The sequence below is a fragment of the Poecilia reticulata genome, chromosome 14 (assembly GCF_904066995.2).
Source record: "Poecilia reticulata chromosome 14, P_reticulata-male-v2, whole genome shotgun sequence".
Lineage (NCBI taxonomy): Eukaryota > Metazoa > Chordata > Actinopteri > Cyprinodontiformes > Poeciliidae > Poecilia > Poecilia reticulata.
In genome coordinates this window covers 453,256-472,940 of record NC_088843.1, presented here as the reverse complement: position 1 = coordinate 472,940, position 19,685 = coordinate 453,256, and the positions used below count along the sequence as shown (strand labels likewise).

The 19,685-nt window shown below is 43.4% G+C and overlaps 1 protein-coding gene across 4 annotated transcripts in view; it reads right to left on the bottom strand.

The window, feature by feature from the left end:
* The window catches only part of larp1 (La ribonucleoprotein 1, translational regulator), a 39,492-nt gene that overhangs the window by 12,966 nt on the left and 6,841 nt on the right, over window positions 1–19,685 (bottom strand). The window contains exons 2-8 of one of the 4 annotated variants that reach the window (XM_081615417.1): window positions 12,388–12,452; window positions 11,470–11,535; window positions 6,867–6,938; window positions 3,601–3,751; window positions 1,750–1,884; window positions 1,512–1,664; window positions 587–749 (exon numbers count right to left, since the gene is read on the bottom strand). In XM_081615417.1, the coding sequence (XP_081471543.1) occupies window positions 587–749; window positions 1,512–1,664; window positions 1,750–1,884; window positions 3,601–3,751; window positions 6,867–6,938; window positions 11,470–11,535; window positions 12,388–12,452 (805 nt within the window). Of the gene's footprint in view, window positions 1–586; window positions 750–1,511; window positions 1,665–1,749; window positions 1,885–3,600; window positions 3,752–6,866; window positions 6,939–11,469; window positions 11,536–12,387; window positions 12,456–19,685 lie in introns of all 4 variants that reach the window. The other 3 variants (XM_081615416.1, XM_081615419.1, XM_081615418.1) reach the window with 3 other exon arrangements.

Genomic DNA, 19,685 nt, shown 5'->3' with positions numbered 1-19,685 from the left:
ATCCTTAATAATCATCAGTAATAGTTAATAAACATTAATCCTTAATAATAATCATTAATAATCATTAATCGTTAATAATCATCATTAATCGTTAATAATCATCATTAATAGTTAATAATCATCATTAATCCTTAATCATCAGTAATCGTTAACATTAATCCTTAATAATAATCATTAATAGCTAATAATCATCATTAATCATTAATAATCATCATTAATCATTAATATTCATCATTAATCGTTAATAACCATCATTAATCGTTAATAACCATCATTAATCGTTAATAACCATCATTAATCGTTAATAACCATCATTAATCGTTAATAATCATCATTAATCGTTAATAACCATTATTAAACATTAATAATCATCATTAATCCTTAATAATCCTTATTATCCTTAATAATCATCATTAATAGTTAATAATCATCATTAATCATTAATAACCATCATTAAACATTAATAACCATAATTAATCATTAATAACCATTATTAAACATTAATAATCATCATTAATCGTTAATAATCATCATTAATCGTTAATAATCATCGTTAATCGTCATCAGTCGCTGGTCGTGTGCTTACATCTGCCTCTTGATGTAGTCCTTGAGCAGCTCCTGGTCGGCGGCGTACAGCTCGCTGCTGCTCAGGTTGTCGTAGTAATATGTGACCGTGTTGCTGAACTTCTGGCCGTACGGCGCGTCTTTCCCGTCGAACGCCTTGTAGCCGTAGTGGTAGTCATGGTGACCTGCAGAGACAGGGGCGGGGCTTATTCCCACTGGTCTGAACAGGAAGTGATGTGCAGCGCAGAAATATAGTTCCAGAAATTATTACAATAAATGATAATACTTCTGTTTTAAACCCAGCCAGCTAATAATAATAAAATAATTAATTGACGCACAGCCTCAAAAGATAAAAGCTTGAAAAAACATTTAATCCTGGATCTGGAAACATCTTAAATATTCAAAATAATTAATTCTCTGCAACATTTAACACATTAGGTCATAAAAAATAAAGCTAGTGGCCAGATGGTGTTTAGTTTTTCCAACTTTTTAAAGATATTTCTGTAACAACTGAAGTGGAAATATTTGAGCTCATTTTAATTATTTATTGTGACCCGATTAGATCCCACGTTCTTTTTCTGCCCCACCAAACGAGGAAAAAAGGCTCAGAAGTTTACATACGGCCATCAAGCTAAACTGGTAAAACCTGCTGAAGTTTGGTTGATTGAACTGGATACATCCAGACACATCCTGATTGTTTATGGTTATGTAGGTTATTGGACCCACAGCAGGTCAAATCCCAACCCGAAGGTCAAATCCCAACCCGAAGGTCAAATCCCAACCCGAAGGTCAAATCCCAACCCGAAGGTCAAATCCCAACCCGAACCCTGCAGGAGTTTTAAAGTCAGCATAAACAAACCGATGCAGAAAAACGTCTGAATGTTTCCATGTTCAGAAGCAGCAGAGACTCAGACTGAAGGATAAAACTGAATAATGTGTGTTTGTACCTCTGCCGCCGCCTCGGCCTCGGCCCCGCCCCCTTCCTCTGCCACGCCCGCGACCTCTGAACCCTCCGCGGAACGGCGCCCCCTCGCTCTTCACGCTGGAAACCTCGTCGTGGTCGTCGCGCCACTCCCGCTCGTACTTCTGACTGTGCCAATCTGCCGGACAAACGCAAACCAGCCGCATCAGTGGTGACCTTTGACCTCTCCTGGCCACGAGAGCCGGCCGAGCGGTCCGGCTGACCTCTGAGGTCGTTCCGGGCGTTGGGCGCCAGCCGCGGCTGCTCGTTCTGCCGGCTGTTGTTGCGGGACGCCGAGCGTTCCCGCGGCCCTTCAGGCTTCACGTCGATCATCAGAGGAAGCCACTTCTGCTTGTTTCCTGTTGGGGGAACGTGGAGTTAATGCGACGACGAATCAGCAAGTAATAAATGAATCACATCCTGCAGAACTTTCATCTTTTCATACAATATTAGAAATACGTCAATAATAAACATCCCATTTGTTATAAAAGACATTTTATTAAACGACCCTTTAGTGAAACGTTTGACCATCTGGAGCCAAACAAGAATCTGAACATCAACGCAGACGACATGTTTTCAATTAACCAATTAATAAAAGGTGACTAATTATAGATTTATCTTGCAGAATTTGAACCAGAGGAGTTCTGGGTGGAGCAGATTTACAGATAAAGGTTTTTATTTAAGATTAAAGATGTTGGAGCCGACTTCCTGCCCCCAGGTGCCGAGGACTTTGAGGGAGCTCAGAGGGGACAGGGCGTCTGCTGTGGCAGCTGCTAAACTTTGGAACCAATGTCGGAAAAACAGGCCACTTCTCTGGCAACTTTTAAATCTGCTCTCAAGACTCGGCTGGCCTTTGATTCAGTTTGAGCTGCTGTTACTTTTAGTTACTTTTATTGTTTTTTTAGATTACTTATTGTGATATTTATTATGACTGCATATTTGGGTATGTTCTTGTATTGCATTGTGTGTCTTCATTTTAAGTGATTGTATTTTTGGTGTTAGTGTGCTTTTAATTTTTATTTCACTTGTTTTAATTCTGTGGCTGTGCAGCACTTTGGTCAGTGGAACTGTTTTAAAGTGCTAGATAAATAAACTTGGCTTGGCAGTGTTTCATCATCCTGTGGTCTTTTTTCTTTAAACTCCAGTTAGCTATTAATTAATTAATTGATTGATTGGTTCAAGTTCAGGTTTACAACACTTTTCTTCCCAATATCCTAAACTCTGAAAAACTCAGAGCGGGTTCTCTGAGGAGGAGAATCAGTTTCTGGATCAGATTTCAGGAAAAACTCAAATGCAGAATGCTGCTGCAGTACCTCAGCTGGCCAGCAGGGCGCAGCAGAGAGCCGCTGGAAGTTGAATTAAAAAGATGAAAAACAGAAGAAAAAGGACGGCGCAGAAAAGAGAAAATGTTCGTTTGAGCCAAAACTTTTCCTGAATTATTTTTATTTACAGAACGTCAGAATAACAGAAGTTTGGTAAAATTGCATTAAATTTTTTCTTAAATGTTTTTCAGTTTTCTTCCTAAGATTCTCAGTATTCAGACATGATCAGTTCAGTTCATGTGATTCTGTCCAAACTGATTCAGTTCATGTTCAAACATTTCCAGACCTGCTGATAATAAAGTGAAGTTTGTGTTAAAACATAATTTCTATGTCTGCTTTATTCTCCTAACATTGTAAACAAAAACAATCAGAATCTGGGCCTAATAAATGGAAACAAGATGGTGGCTCTTGCTGCGATGACATCACTCTGAACTACGGAAACCCAAAGAGTTCATTCCAGAAATTGGATCTTAAAAATGAGATTAATCTGAAGAACTTTGTTTTTGTTCATCTGGAAGAACAAATTTAACTTCCTGGTTCACGTCGACATCGTGTTCGTTCCTCATGTCATCTAATTTATAAAGGGCAGCGCGCACCCCCACAGCATGATGCTGCCACCACCATACTTCAGCTGGGTTTTAGCTTTTAATGGATTTTTCTTCTCCGAGCGCGAGAATCGATGTGAAGATTCTAGCTTCAGCTAACATTTTAAAGTCTTTTTTGGTTCCGAGTCGAGTATTTGAAGCCTTTCACCTTTTTTCTTCGGCCCGTTTTTCTGCGGGTCGTCGTCTCCGTTCTTCTCCTCTCCCGAGTCGTCAGATTTGGCCTTCAGGTTCTCCTTGCTCTCCTCGTTGCTCTCCCTCTTGTCCTTCGACTCCTTCTTGGCCGCCGACCTTTTGGGACCCTGAAAAACAGAAACCGTGTGCAGAATTAGTTTGTGTTGAACGGCTGGGATCCGGGATCCAAACCTTAGAGCCGAAACGTGTCGAGAGCAGAGAGCCGAACGATGCAGCAGCTTTCCTCCATGCCAAAGTGAAGCTTCAGCGTTAATAACAGCAGCAACTCAAAGCTCGTTTTGTTCATCCACATGCAAACATCCAAACCAAGCAACGATTACAGCAACGCAGATAAACCAGATGAAGAAGCGGAAAAAAGGTTAAACTTTGGGTTCAGAACTAAACTCCACTGCAATCATCCAAAATGTTGCTTTTTATTATTTAGTTTAATCTTTTCTGAAGGTCCCACCGTCTGTCCAGAACAGCCATGGAGAAGCCATCGCCGAGCAGAGCAGCGGTAGAAACGGATTTACTGACATTTTCTGGAGTTTATTTGAATAAGATTTACAAGCTGCTGGTTTTGTTCCCATAAAACAAAGAAAATCTTTCCAGAGAATCAGCAGCTAAAACAATCAGCAGCAACTCCAGGTAAAATCTGCCTATGAAAAATAAAATACAGAGGTATTTCATTTAAGAGTCAGTTTCTACAGACTAAATACTCCACAAATACACACAAAGGAAATCAGTAGTACGACCTTCCTGTGTCATACGGACCAAATATGGAGCCAAATGAGCAGAAAGTGAATTAAATGTTTCGTTAAAGTCGGACAGAGGAGGATTTACATGAGTTCAGAACATTTGGCTGCAGCTGAGCAAAACATGGCGACCGTAAAACGGTGCGGCGTCTCAGGTCACACACACACACACACACACACACACACCCACACACACACACACACACACACACCCAGAACGCTTTGGATTCATGCGCCGCATCCAAGAACGAGTCGAGAACCAGCTGGAAAAACTCACAGCAAAAGGGAAAACTGTAAACTAGAGATGTGCTGATCAGGTTTTTTCCTGCCGATACCGATCACCCATGAGGGCCGATCACCGATACTGATCACATTATTATTATGTTTTTTATCATAAACACTACCGGTTACATTATGTGGAAAAAGGAACCATGAATTCACCTCAATTTAGACAAAAACTTGTTTTTAACAACTTTTTCCAAGAAGAAAACTAAACAAAACAGACATTGTGCAAATTGTCCTGCTATCAGTAAAACTATCTTTAACAGACTGATAACATATGGAGGCTCTGAAGAGGCTAAATGATGCAAAGAGCCAAAATAAAACCTCAACATTGCCAAAAGATTAAAGTATAAAACTTAACATTCAAAGGCAAAAACAGGATCCATTACAATAAACAGAGTTACTGAATGAAAACTTCCTGTTAGCATGGCGGCTAGCTGATTACTGCTAGTTCTGAGTGGCTGTTTCTGACTGAGCGGAGTAATTATGCAGAGCAGGGAGGAGATCGATTATTTTTTAGAGATTATCTGTCTCATGTTAGGACAGCGAAAGTTTTAATACGTATGTAAAATGTATTTTTTAGGTTAGATGCTGCAGCTTTAAGCTGAGGTTCGGTGTGAGAGTCACTACCAGGTGGAGCAGAAGCGGCGCTCCGTCTGTGAAATATTACTACCTGTAGCGTAGCAGCGGTTCAACAGCGAGAGCAGAACCAGCGTCTTACATCGCAGCTCCAAGACTTAAATCATTTTATTTGTTTAGCTTTCTGACCGTCATGCTAATCCGGGTGAGTGTTTGTAGCTGTGCTGCTTTACCTGCTATCTGATCCTCCGTCAGTTTCGGCCTTTTGATTTAATTGTTTACAAGATAATTGAAAATGAAGCTGAACACAAAATCTGCCGAGAGCAGATTAAATATTCAACCTTCAGATTTGTTGACTTTCTGAATCTGAAATGTTTGAACAAACAACTTTACCAGTTTTTAAAGACATTTTTCATATTGAGGGACCAAAAGTCTGAATAATCTTTGTTTTCAAATAAAATGATCTCCTATTTGTTTTACAGTCAAAAAACTAAAGATGAATATATTTGAATCTTATTTCAGCAGCCAAACCACTGAGGGTAGAAGGACAACATGTTTTTATTTTAAATTCCCTCACATGTTAACCTTTAATTCATAACAAGCTGTAGACAAATTAAACTGCTGTTAAAAATTATGTGCAATAAAATCAAGCTGCTTAAATATTTTTTATCTTTTCCTGTTTTATTATTTGTATAAATTAAAGTCCCTATAAATAATATTACAGTTGTAAAGTTAAAACAGCAGCATGTGGCCTAATCAAAGCCTGTTCATTATATTCTTTCCTCTGTTCTCAGATAATTCAGTCTGAGCTGTTTCAGGGTCTCTGTCACTTTAAATGCAAACGAGCTGCTGCTGGCCACGCCCCCAACTCAGCGTTTACACTCAACAAAACAGCTGCAAAGAGACGAACAATTACACATCCGTATCTTGAAAAGCATTAGTGGAGCCTCCTGCACAACCAACCACAATGCAGCAAGTCAACAACTAAACTCTTGTTTTTTCCAGCAGCCGTTGTACAGAGCACAACAACCAGCTGACCAAACGCTGGAGATCAGCTGGGGTTGCTAGGCAACAGCGCAGTTTTTCTGTTTTGTTTTTTTTTAAAGCAGCCGTTTTTCCAGAACCAACAATCATGACCTTATTGCCCAAAAACCTCTGGGTATTATTTAAAATGTTTGTTCTGCTGAGACTCAAATGGACCAAAATGTGAAAAATATGAATTTTTCATTACAGATCTCCTTTAAAGGGTCACAAATACTAAAGTCCAACCAGCTGGAAACTATAAAATCTGGATTTTAAGGTTTCTAGAAGAAAGAGATTTAATGAAAATGATTTGAAACAAACCGTTTCCAAAGAAGCAGGTCTGTGAAGATCTAAAAATGGAGTCAGACATTTCAGAGTGAATGATTTAAACAGCCTGCATGTGAACCTTTGGCCTGAAACGGGTTTTATCTGCCGGGCTCTTTGGGTCGGTGCTCTGCCAACAGCAACGTTCCCTGAATCGATTTCTCTGTTAGTTCAACATGTGTGTCAAGTGTTGCACAATCAGGGGAAAGCAGCAGCTTCTCCTCCTGCCTGGAGGGTTTTTCTTTCCTGGCCTCATGGTGAGTCAAGAAGCTGAACTTACAGCGATTCTCCACGAGTCTCTGACCTGCCTGACAGGCGGCGGGCCGGACGCGCTCTGTCCCACTGCCTCCATCTGGACACAGGGAGGGAAGAGCAGTTTAGACAGGATCACAGAGAGAGAGAGACACAGAGACACAGAGAGACAGAGACACAGAGAGAGACAGAGACAGAGAGAGAGAGAGACAGAGACACACAGAGAGAGACAGAGAGACAGAGAGAGAGACACAGAGACACAGAGAGAGAGACAGAGAGACACACAGAGAGACAGAGAGAGAGACACAGAGACACACAGAGAGACAGAGAGAGAGACAGAGACACACACACACACAGAGAGAGACACAGAGACACACACACACACAGAGAGAGAGAGAGACACAGAGACACACAGAGAGACACAGAGACACACACAGACACACACAGAGAGACACAGAGACACACAGAGAGACAGAGAGACACACAGAGACACACACACACACAGAGAGAGACACAGAGACACACACACACACACACAGAGACACACACACAGAGAGACACAGAGACACAGAGACACACAGAGAGACAGAGAGACACACACAGAGAGACACAGAGAGACACAGAGACACACACAGAGAGACACAGAGAGACACAGAGAGACAGAGAGACACACAGAGACACACACACACACAGAGAGAGAGAGAGACACAGAGACACACACACACAGAGAGACACACACACACACAGAGAGACACAGAGACACACACACACACACAGAGAGACACAGAGACACACAGAGAGACAGAGAGACACACAGAGACACACACACACACAGAGAGAGACACAGAGACACACACACACACACACACACACACACACACACACCAAGCTGCTGCGAGTCTCGGAGTTACATTTCCTCCAAAACGCCACGTCAGAGTTACAGAAGCTACCAGATGCAATAGAAAATGTAGTTTTAATTTAATCTTTGATGGAACTGATGACACTTTTTACCATTTATTTACGGATTATATCTGCTGTGTTTTTGTATTTGTGCAACATGTCTGTCCATCAAAGACGATTCCAGAAAATGTTTAGATGTTTCTGCAGCTGTGATGGCAGAAGAGTAAAACTTTAACCTGGAAATTAAACGGACCAACATGTGGAATGTAGTTTGTCCCCTGATTTGACACCATGACTAAGAGTTACAAGTTTCTCCTGAGATCATATGGGCTCCCTTTCCTGCCATAAATCATGCCTGCAAGAGGCGAGGGACGGATCACGAGGAGGTCAGGATGGTCTTGTGGTCCATCAGACTTTGGGTGTTTTCCTGTATGTGATGTTCAGGGCTCTTCTCCTGACTGCGCTCAGTGAGACGGGTCTTCAACCTTTGAATGAAGAAACTTAAAGACAAAGATTCATCTTTCCCTCATCATGGAAACGGATTCTCATTCTTTGATGAGTGAAATTTCCATAACAGGGAGCCGAAGCGTCTGCCGGCGTAACGGTTAAAATCCCCCAGAGGAAACAACTAGACGTTCCTAAACCGAATCAGAGCCGGTCGCCTCCAGTCGGCTTCTCTGAATTTAACAGAGAAAAGAAAACGCAGAGCGGAGCCTCGTTTTGCCGAGTCACAGAGAGAGGAGCCTCGTTTTGCCGAGTCACAGAGAGAGGAGCCTCGTTTTGCCGAGTCACGCAGAGCGGAGCCTCGTTTTGCCGAGTCACGCAGAGCGGAGCCTCGTTTTGCAGAGTCACGCAGAGCGGAGCCTCGTTTTGCCGAGTCACAGAGAGCGGAGCCTCGTTTTGCCGAGTCACTGAGAGCGGAGCCTCGTTTTGCCGAGTCACGCAGAGCGGAGCCTCGTTTTGCAGAGTCACAGAGAGCGGAGCCTCGTTTTGCCGAGTCACGCAGACAGGAGCCTCGTTTTGCCGAGTCACAGAGAGCGGAGCCTCGTTTTGCTGAGTCACAGAGAGCGGAGCCTCGTTTTGCCGAGTCACGCAGACAGGAGCCTCGTTTTGCCGAGTCACAGAGAGAGGAGCCTCGTTTTGCTGAGTCATGGAGCGGAGCCTCGTTTTATCATAACTTCTGGGTCAATTCATGATCTGGTAACGAGTTTTTGTGACGGATTTGATCATAAAAACACTTTATATTATATTATTCTGCTGGGATCATTTTCTGCTGTCAGCAGAAACAGCTGTGATCAAATATACACACATTTTTCCTGTTTTTCCTTTTTTATTTTAACTCTAGTGTCAGAAATACATCCGACTAAATAGAAAGTTCAAACTTCATGACTTATAAAACGTGTTTTTCATTCGTGTAGTTTATGTTTACAGTCAGACTCTGATTGTTTTAACAGAGCTCATCTAAAATAATCTAAAGTAAATTAATCTTTGGAAGCTGCGATGCGACTGGATGGTGTTTGCAGAATAGCCAATCCAGGAGCAGGACTTGCTTTCCTTGCCACTGATTGGCTGCAGCCCACAGTGGAGATGAGCCTCGATGTTCTGCTGAACGTTTCCATACTGAGGTTTATCTGCCGTTTGAACTTTATTTTGTCGATTAAAGGAAAACAATCACCTCTGTTGAAAGTGAAGATGATGAACGCTAACGCTTCGTTAGCATGTAGCGAGTTTAGCTTTCATGGCTCCGCTGGGTGGAAGAGGTCAAAGGTCCAAGCAGAAGTTCAGAAAGTTTTCATTTTCTCTCCAGAGAAACAAAAATGTTATGTTTTCACCTAACGAGGAACAATCTAGAGCTATAGATCTAGAGTCAGCACTACTTCAGTTCTTCCTGCTGTAAACTAGAGATCAGGCTGACCTCTGACCTCTGACCCTCCGGTTCCACAGTTTTCCTTCTAGCAGCTGCAGAACATTTCAGACTAAAGTCTCAGATCACAGAAATCGATTCCTGCAGCAGCGTCTTCACAAAATGAAGCTTTCAGCTTCTATGATCCACAGATCTGGAGCAAACGCCCAGAAAACTGAAACACAGCCGAAACACCGAGTTCCTGTAAATCCAGACTTAATACCCCACTGGTTGGAGCTGCCTTGGTTAATAATAAATTAAATATTGATCATCCATTGCTCATTTCATGACTGGTTACTGTGTGAAGCCGTTTGCGTTGCTGAAATATTCTGATGAATTGGACTGAGGAACCAGAACCACCTCGATTCTTTTTTGAAACAACCTGAGAAAATGTCTAAATGTGCAGTAAAAGGTCAGCCGTGACCCCAGACAGGCAGGAGCAACTCCGGGTTCCTCTGAGCGTCTGTCAGCGCGTCGGCTCGCCGCCGCCGGGCTCTGATTTACGGCGTGACGGACGCCGCGGCCCGGCAGCACTAAGAATAGCAGCGGCTCGGACCGGCCGGTTCCCTACGGTGGCCCTAGAAGGACATCCTGCCTCGGACCGCTCCGTTCTGCCACCGGACCTGGAGGTTATTCCTGGGACCGACGACTTGATCCGGCCTGTTAGCGCCACCGGGCCGCCCAGAATAGAGCCGGTTACCGTGGCAACACGCGGCGCTGCTCAGAGTAAATGAAACTCAGAGGAAGAAATGAAGGAGAATCCCAGCAGCTAGCGTCTGTTAGCCCAGTAATCACACAAACCGCAGGCAGGAAAACACATAAAAACTCACGTTTTTCAATGAGACAGTTTGAGTTTACAAAAGATACAGTGGAGTGAAAAAACTCCTGGAAGTACATTTTGTCCAGAAAGTTCCTAAAGGAAAAGTTACTCCCCACCTCTGCTTCAGCTGGTTTCATCTCATGATGTTCTCAGGAGAAACTGGACAGAAATAGTTGTTTTTGCAGCGAATGCTAAAGCAAGAAGCTAACCAGCACGACACGTTTCTCAGGCTTCGTCCTCACCAGCTGCCAAATAATTACACCATTTGCTTAATGACACACAACTCATGTTTTCACTGCAGGGCTCTGACTGGCAGCAGGTCGGATACTCATCTGCAGAAATAACCTGAAAAATCATTTCTGAACGGCTCAGATTTTAACTTTTCTTTCATTTCTGTTCATCTGACACATCTCTGACTGCAGAAAGAGCCGCCGGCCAATCAGAGGACGACAGGCTGGCGGCGGCCAATCAGAGGGACGACCGGCCAATCAGAAGGCCGACCAGCCGGCGGCGGCCAATCAGAGGGACGACCGGCGGCCAATCAGAGGGACGACCGGCGGCCAATCAGAGGACGACCGGCCGGCGGCGGCCAATCAGAGGGACGACCGGCCAATCAGAAGGCCGACCAGCCGGCGGCGGCCAATCAGAGGGACGACCGGCGGCCAATCAGAGGGACGACCGGCGGCCAATCAGAGGACGACCGGCCGGCGGCGGCCAATCAGAGGGCCGGCCGACCGGCGGCGGCCAATCAGAGGGCCGGCCGACCGGCGGCGGCCAATCAGAGGGCAGCCAAGTCGACACAAACTCGAATTGACGAGTCAAGAAACCAGAAACTTTAATCCGAGTTTCTATTGAAATTTATTCTTATTCTCATCTAAACAAACCAAGTTAAAATTCAAAACAACAAACGGCCCAACGGCTCACTGTCAGCAGGGGGTCTATAGCCCCGCCCCCTCTGTAGCCCCGCCCCCTCTGTAGCCCCGCCCCTTCATCCCCAGCATGCGTTACCTGCATGTCTTTTGTTGCGATCTCTCCTGGAGTCGGCCAGCTGTTGGTGTCGCCAAAATCTCCAACCTGAAACAAAAACAAGAGAGAAATATTTTAAATATCAGAAAATGTACAAATCTACAATAAAACACAAATAAAAGTGACATAAAATATTTTAAAAAGTGGCTTTTATTCTGAGATTCATTGAGTTCAAATACGAGAACAGAGTCAGAATATTAGAATAAAAATGCAATTTTACCAGAAAAACATCTAAATATTTACGACAGGAAAATCATTTTCATAAAATTACTCCTTCGTTCTGATAGTTTAACTTTATTCTGGTGAAAACATGAAAACATTAGACTAACCCTACAATATATACGACTTCTATGTGGAACAGCAAGTGAAACAGGAAGTGGAGCAGCAAGTGAAACAGGAAGTGGAGCAGGAAGTGGAGCAGGAAGAGAAACAGGAAGTGGAGCAGCAAGTGGAGCAGGAAGTGAAACAAAGTGGAACAGGAAGAGAAACAGGAAGTGAAGCAGCAAGTGAAACAGGAAGTGGAGCAGCAAGAGAAACAGGAAGTGGAGCAGGAAGTGGAGCAGGAAGAGAAACAGGAAGTGGAGCAGGAAGTGGAATAGGAAGAGAAACAGGAAGTGGAGCAGGAAGTGAAACAAGGTGAAACAGGAAGTGGAGCAGGAAGTGAAACAGGAAGTGGAGCAGCAAGTGAAACAGGAAGAGAAACAGGAAGTGGAGCAGCAGATATTGTTTGCTTCCTGGAACCAAACCTCTGGCTTCCAGAGGTTTCCAGGCCGTTTCCAGAGCCTGACGGCGGTCAGACTGGGCTGCAGGGTCAGAGGTCAGACAACCAGAGGAGCTGCAGCTCCATTCCTGAGGCGTTTCTCATATATTTGTCCTGCCTCTCAGCTCTAAACACGTTACCTTTCCTCCTCGCCTGGCTTTGGGTGGATTCCCCGCTCTCACCACTTTGGCCGGGCCGCTCGGCTCTGCTGGAAAACAAAAGATGGCCGACATTAAAACGGGATCCACAGGATTTCTGCTTTCCAAAACAAAATCCAAACGCAAAAGAAAGAAAATAAGAATTAGTCACCAAACACACATTTGTTTAGAAACCTCAGTTTTTCTTTTGTTAGAAACTCAAAGGCGATTCAGTTTGTAACAGGTTCGGATCGGCCTATTCAAATCATGCTCAGTCACTTTAAATCCAAACATTTACACTCACAACAAAATGGCTGCAAACAGATGCACCATTATACAACCGTCCATATCTTTGAAAAGCATTAGTGGAGCCTCCTGCACAGCCAACCAGAATGCAGCAACAACTAAATTCTTCCGTTTTCCTGCAGCCATTGTACAGAAGAAAACCAGTATTTCTGAACTGGGTTTGAACCATCCAGGGTCTGCAGGTCAAATACCAGAGCTGTGAGGTAACTGGAGCTGGTGGGATGCTGCTCCCAGCCCTGCCTGGGCCTCCATCTTACCTTAATAATCATCACAATGCATTTTGATTTGTTCTTGATTGACTCAGAGTTTCACCGTAGGTAAGACGTATTTATTTCCTTAACGGAGTGAATCCAGTCATCAACAACGGCTCGTTCCCACTGTGTGGATTCTCTCAGGTGAATCCTGGTTAAACTGACGTAATCCGTGTTAATCTGGTTGAATTTCAGGAATCTGAACTCGGGACATTTTCTGCCTCGGCTGCAGCGAAGCAGCGTTTCTGCAGGCTGCAGCATTTGCTTGACCTTTGAACTCTAAGCGGCTCAGCATTGAGAAATGGAGTAAAGGGGAATCAACTCCCGATGCTGGAAACTTGCAGTTGCTTCATTTAGTTTTTTCAAACTTCTGTAAATAATATTATAATATTCTCCTTTTGATGCCCTTTAACTTTTCTCTCAGGTAAAATTAAATAATGTGCAAGTTTAATTTTCAGGAGCTCGTAAAGAGTTTCTCTGTTGTTGCATGTTAGGCAACAAAATGTGTATTTTTTAAATTAAAAAATAAGTTTATTTGAATCTTGTATTTCTAATATTGTGTAAATGTTTTTATATCACATTGTTAGCTGCAGCCCTGGTGTAAACTGGTTCATGACTGAAATATGAAGTTAGCTTCAGCTCCATCAGGTTTAACCGTCTGCATGCCGAGTTCTTGATGCGTCCAGCAGAAGAAGAGTCGGTGTCCATCAACAGCGAAACACAGCGGGGCCACTTCTCATCCCCCTTTAGGAGCCAGCAGGACAAAATGGCTTCAAACTAAAGTTTCCGTCCCTCACGTCCTTCAGCTTGGAGACGTTTCCCAACACGTCATTTCCTTTAGCTTTGCAACTAGCTAACACAGATAAAAGAGACACACAACTGTTTATTGTCAGATTTCATTTTGAAGTTACAGAAATAATGCTGCACAGTGGAGCAGTGGGTAGAGCTGTTGCCTTGCAGCAAGAAGGTTCTGGGTTCGATTCCAGGTCTTTCTGCATGGAGTCTCCATGTTCTCCCTGTATGGTGGGTTTTCTCCAGGTACTCCGGTTTCCTCCCACAGTCCAGAAACATGACTGTCAGGTTAATTGGTTTCTCTAAATTGCCCCTAGGTGTGAGTGTGTGTGTGCATGGTTGTGTGTCTCTGTGTGTCTCTGTGTTGCCCTGCGACAGACTGGCGACCTGTCCAGGTGACCCGTCCAGGTGACCCCACCTCTCGCCCGGTACGCCAGCTGGAGATGAACCAGCAACCCTCCCGACCCACTGAGGGACCAGGTGTAAGAAGATGGATGGATGGATGGAGTTACAGAACGAATGTAATCTGATCTCTACTCTTCCTTTAATTTACTGTGAAATCCATCCATTATCACTTGGAATCGTCTCAGATGAAATTATGCAGCAAAGTCAGAATCTCAGCAACTTCCCACGTCACCAGCGAGCGTTTTTATTTAATTCCTCCAACTTTCCACACTGAAAGTCAAAAACAAACCAAGATGAGCAGCAGAGGAACGTAAAACACATTCCAGCCGCTTTAACTCTAATCACCTCGGAAATCAACTCAAACGCTGATCCGACCCAACATCTCTAACCGATTGGCTTCGTTTGGGAACAACAGGCGGATCCAGGAACGCCATCAGGTCGCCATGACGACGCAGCAACAGCAGCTTCCTGCTACGGCGTCGTCATCAGATTCACCACTGAGGCTGAAAGTGTCGATCCAACAGTTACATTTAATTATTTTAAATGATTTACAAACCAAACCAGTCCGATGACTGCAGCTTCAATCACGATTAATCGTTTTATTTCTGATCAATCAATTACTGAGACAATAATTAGCTCATTGAACTGAGCTGAATATACTTTAATTTAGTAATCAATTAATTTATACCAATAAATATTAAACCTTCCCATATTTCATATATTATTTAGCAAATGGCCTTTTAACTTGTAACCAGTTAACAACTAATTGACAATTGATCAATTATTATCAATTAACCTGATTAATTGTTTCAGCCCTACATCAGATGTTTTATGGCAGAGAAACAGAAAGTCATAATTCAGGTTGTGAGGCAGAAACTTTAAGTTATAAAAACTCCAGCTGCATTAAAAATCACTTCTTGCTACTGCAACTGAGAGGTAACTACATTTTACAGCCCAACAAACGGACAATCAGCTGTTGTTCCAGGATCAAGAGCAGGTTTGTAGAGCCATGTTGCAACCATCAGCTGAGTCGTCCACCATGGCATCGCAAACACGGCTCCTCAGTGTTTGTCTTTATCAGATGATGAGCTAAAGGTCAGCGGAGAGACTGAGGAGAGAGGCCTGAAAGTCAGCAGTAACGCGCCGACAAACCGCCCGCTAACGCGCCGACGAACCGCCCGCTAACGGGCCGACAAACCGGCCGCTAACGGGCCGACAAACCGGCCGCTAACGGGCCGACAAACCGGCCGCTAACGCGCCGACAAACCGCCCGCTAACGCGCCGACAAACCGCCCGCTAACGCGCCGACAAACCGCCCGCTAACGCGCCGACAAACCGCCCGCTAACGCGCCGACAAACCGCCCGCTAACGCGCCGACAAACCGCCCGCTAACGCGCCGACAAACCGCCCGCTAACGCGCCGACAAACCGCCCGCTAACGCGCCGACAAACCGCCCGCTAACGCGCCGACAAACCGCCCGCTAACCCGCTAACAAACCGCCTGCTAACGCACCGACAAACCGCCTGCTAACGCGCTGACAAACCGCCTGCTAACGCGCTGACAAACCGGCTGCTAACACGCTAACAAACCGGCTGCTAACACGCTAACAAACCGCCTGCTAACGCGCAGACAAACCGCCTGCTAACGCGCAGACAAACCGCCTGCTAACGCGCAGACAAACCGCCTGCTAACGCGCAGACAAACCGCCTGCTAACGCGCAGACAAACCGCCTGCTAACGCGCAGACAAACCGCCTGCTAACGCGCAGACAAACCGCCTGCTAACGCGCAGACAAACCGCCTGCTAACGCGCAGACAAACCGCCTGCTAACGCGCTAACAAACCGCCAGCTTTCTTTTCCTATTTTTGTAGTGAGTATTTCTCTGAAAGCTCTGTAATCACAAAATACCCAAAACGTTGTGACTGAAACACGCTGGCTCTTATCTGAGCACTTTGTGTCCAAATGTACAGAAGCTCTGATAACTTTCTCTAAAAATAACCAGAGGACAAATAAGGTGCGTATTTAAGAAGAACAGAACGGAAAACAGCAGAGAAATGATTTGTATCATATTTACAGCAGCAGGCTGTGGGGGAAACGTAACGAGAGAAATTCAAACGGAGCGATCCACCATAAATATGCCACTATACCAATATTTAACCAACACATTCAGGTGTTCTCATTCCAATATAAGCAGAAATTGGACTCATCCACTGCATCTGCACCAATACATGAATCCAATTTAAAAAATAAAAGAAATTCAGACAATATTTAGGCATGAAGTTATTAATCGATTATTGAAATAATAGTAAAATATTTATGTAATCAATGAATAACTGGAATGTTTAAACTCAAAAAACAATGTGCTAAAAGAACAACTTGGAGCAGCAATTAATCAAAAACTAACAGAAATAAATATTTTCCACTGAAGAACATCTCTGTAAATATGTTGCACTAAAATTTCCTGGTTTTGGTTCAAATTCTGCAAAGAAAAAATAATTCATCACGTTTTCTGTTCCCATTAATTGGTAAATCAAATAATCAACCCAGGTGGATTTTCTCATTTAACAGAAGGGACAGAATTATTTGCATCTTTTAATGTACATTTTGTTTGTTTTATTGGCTCTAGTGGCCTTTGATCGATGGTGAACTGACAGGAAATGGGGTAATGAGGGAGACATGAGGCAAAGGTCACCAGGCCGGGAATCGAACCAGCGACGGCCGCGTCGAGGACCAAGGCCTCCAGCTATGGGCCGTGCCCAACCGCTGCACCTCCACAGCTATTCATGCATTTCTAATATTCTTAAAAATGGATCAATTGAAAACAGAACGAGTCCGTCTTCTAATCTGATCACCAAAATAATCATTGGCAGCAGAACTAGAACTATAACGAATAGATCAGCAGTCATTCTGCTTGGAAAGCAAGAATGGTGAGATAATTTTAAAGCCATTATTTTATTAAACCTTAAATTGCTGCTTTGAGCGTCGTCCAGTAGAAACTCAGAACCATCATCAGTTCTCAGTTTATAGATTTAAAATCAAACATTGAACCTTTTCCTCTCTAAACTCTCCAGGTAATCCAGCACAAGCTGCAGCTTCAACTCCAGTTTGTGTCTTTAATCAGAAAACCTGACACACACACACACACACACACACACACACACACACACACACACACACACACACACACACACACAGTCAGAAGAAAGGAAATTCCCAGGGTGCTTTAAAAGCTGCCGCTCTATAAATAAACTCTGTGCCACGTCGGCTCTGCAGCCATAAACACTGGCTGTTAAAATCATTTATTTACTACAAATTTAACATAAAATCTTTAATTTGACTTTAATTCATCAGGAAATCCACGATCACGTCTGGTGGGTTTTGTAAAGCAACACTCTGCTCTGTTCATTAATTTGATAAATTAATGAACATCCGGCATCATGTAGTGGGATAAAACTGGAGCATCCGGGTAAAAGAAAAGCACAGAAACACGGGACTAACTCTACATGCAAATAAAAGGAGCAAGTATTTCAAACAAATGTAGATTCTCTGGCGGTTATTTTTCTTCAAAATGTCTAAAATAACCTGAATGGCTAGAATAGCCAGACTTTAACCCCAGACTCCTGCAGAAGCAGCAGCTGTGAGGAAGTTCAGTGTTTGTGTTTATTTCCATCAGAGGAAGTTAATGAAGAACCTTTCAGTTCTTCATTAAAATAATAATAATATATAATAATAATAATAATAATTATGTGATCGGTATCGGTGATCGGCCCTCATGGGTGATCGGTATCGGCAGGAAAAAAACCTGATCGGCACATCTTTACTAAACTTTAATTTAAAAAAAAAACTCGCATCATAAATGTAATTTTTCACATTTTTCTCCAGTTTGTTCCACAATAGCATCAATAAAAATCAGAAAATATCAGTAAAAATCAGCATTCATGGCCCCTCAGACACTAAAGCTTTAGAAAAACATTCCCATTTAAATCTGTCTTAACTTTCTTAAAGTGGGATTAATATCACTGCACTGAAAAAATTAACTGCATTTAACATTTAATCATATTCTAACATCCTCAGTTACAATCATCATCACAGTAGTAACATAAAGTAATGAGGTAAAACTCTAAGTCCACATCGCCCACCTCATGTCAAAGCATGTAGACTGGATCCACTCCCGAACTTTGACTAGGCCACTATAAATGTTCCTCTGCAGTTTGTTTTGGAGGATTTTTGTTTAAAATTTCATGTTATGAAAAAGAGCTCAGAAAACTCAGAGTTTGTCACGTTGTGAGAAACAAAAACCCAGAAGTCACCAATGAGGGGCGACCAGCAGGAACAAAATGGCCGCTATCAGATTTCACACAGACACACGTTACGGCTACGGCTCAACGGCAGCAGCACCAAATTACATCACTTCCTGTGACTCAGTCATGACTGGACTTTAAAGGGACAGACACGGTGAGTTCAGGTTCAATTTGAAATGCTGCTTTTATCCTCTTTCTGCGGCGTTACGGTAAAACAATCAGTCAGAAGTCGTGTCTGTCGGCCCCGCTTCACTCCTGCTGGTAAACTCGGCCCTGCAGACGCTTCACATTTCATCTCCCATAAAATTATTTACAGAGTTTCTGCATTCAGTTTGTGTTGCATCAAACAGAAATGTAGAAATGTTACGGCGCCTTTTTTAAACATTTTCCATGCATGTAAATATTTGGACAAATTTAAGATGAACTGAAAAAGTGCAAAAAAATTCAATACAACAAAACAATATATAAGAGCTTGTAAAGAATAATTGTATGACTTTTTTAAAATAAATTACTGGTGAGGAATAAATTAGCATAATCTCAAATTTATACACATATTTAAAAACACAATTAAGATTGTAAGGGCATTTATGGTAGATTCACACCAGCCCTGTTTAATCCGCTTTTATCCAATTTATTATTTTTAATCAAACTTTATTTCTTGTTTCATCATTTATCTCGCTGTGAAGCTGTTGGCCAGGAGAGGTTGCCGTAAATCTGCTATTTAAATAAACTTTGACATTTAAGATAAAATGATTTTAGTGATTAAAGAATGTTAATAAAAACGGGAGTTAATCCGAGTTCCTCTCTGTTAGCGACCCGTTTTCTGTCCTGGTCCACTCGGGCCTTACAGCAGGAAACGTTCAGGTTTACTGGAAGAAAACTAAAGCAGTGCAAAGCCGACAGCAGGCTGAGCGAGCGTCTGCATTTCACCTGGAAACTCTGAAGCTCTTTGGTTCTGACGGCGAGCCGGACACATGGCGAGCCGGACACACGGCTCGGTTCTGATGCTGGGTACGCGCCACGGCCCCAAAGCTGCTAAAACACCAATAAACACGTTCAGCAGCAGCGCAACCAAACCAGCAGCCGGTTCACACAAAGCACGCAGACCGGGCCGGGATCAGACAAGCCTGGGAGGCAACAACCAGCTCCCTGGAAACCGTCCACCCCCTGGAAACCGTCAACCCCCCCTGGAAACCGTCAAACCCCACGGAAACCGTCAACCCCCCACGGAAACCGTCAACCCCCTG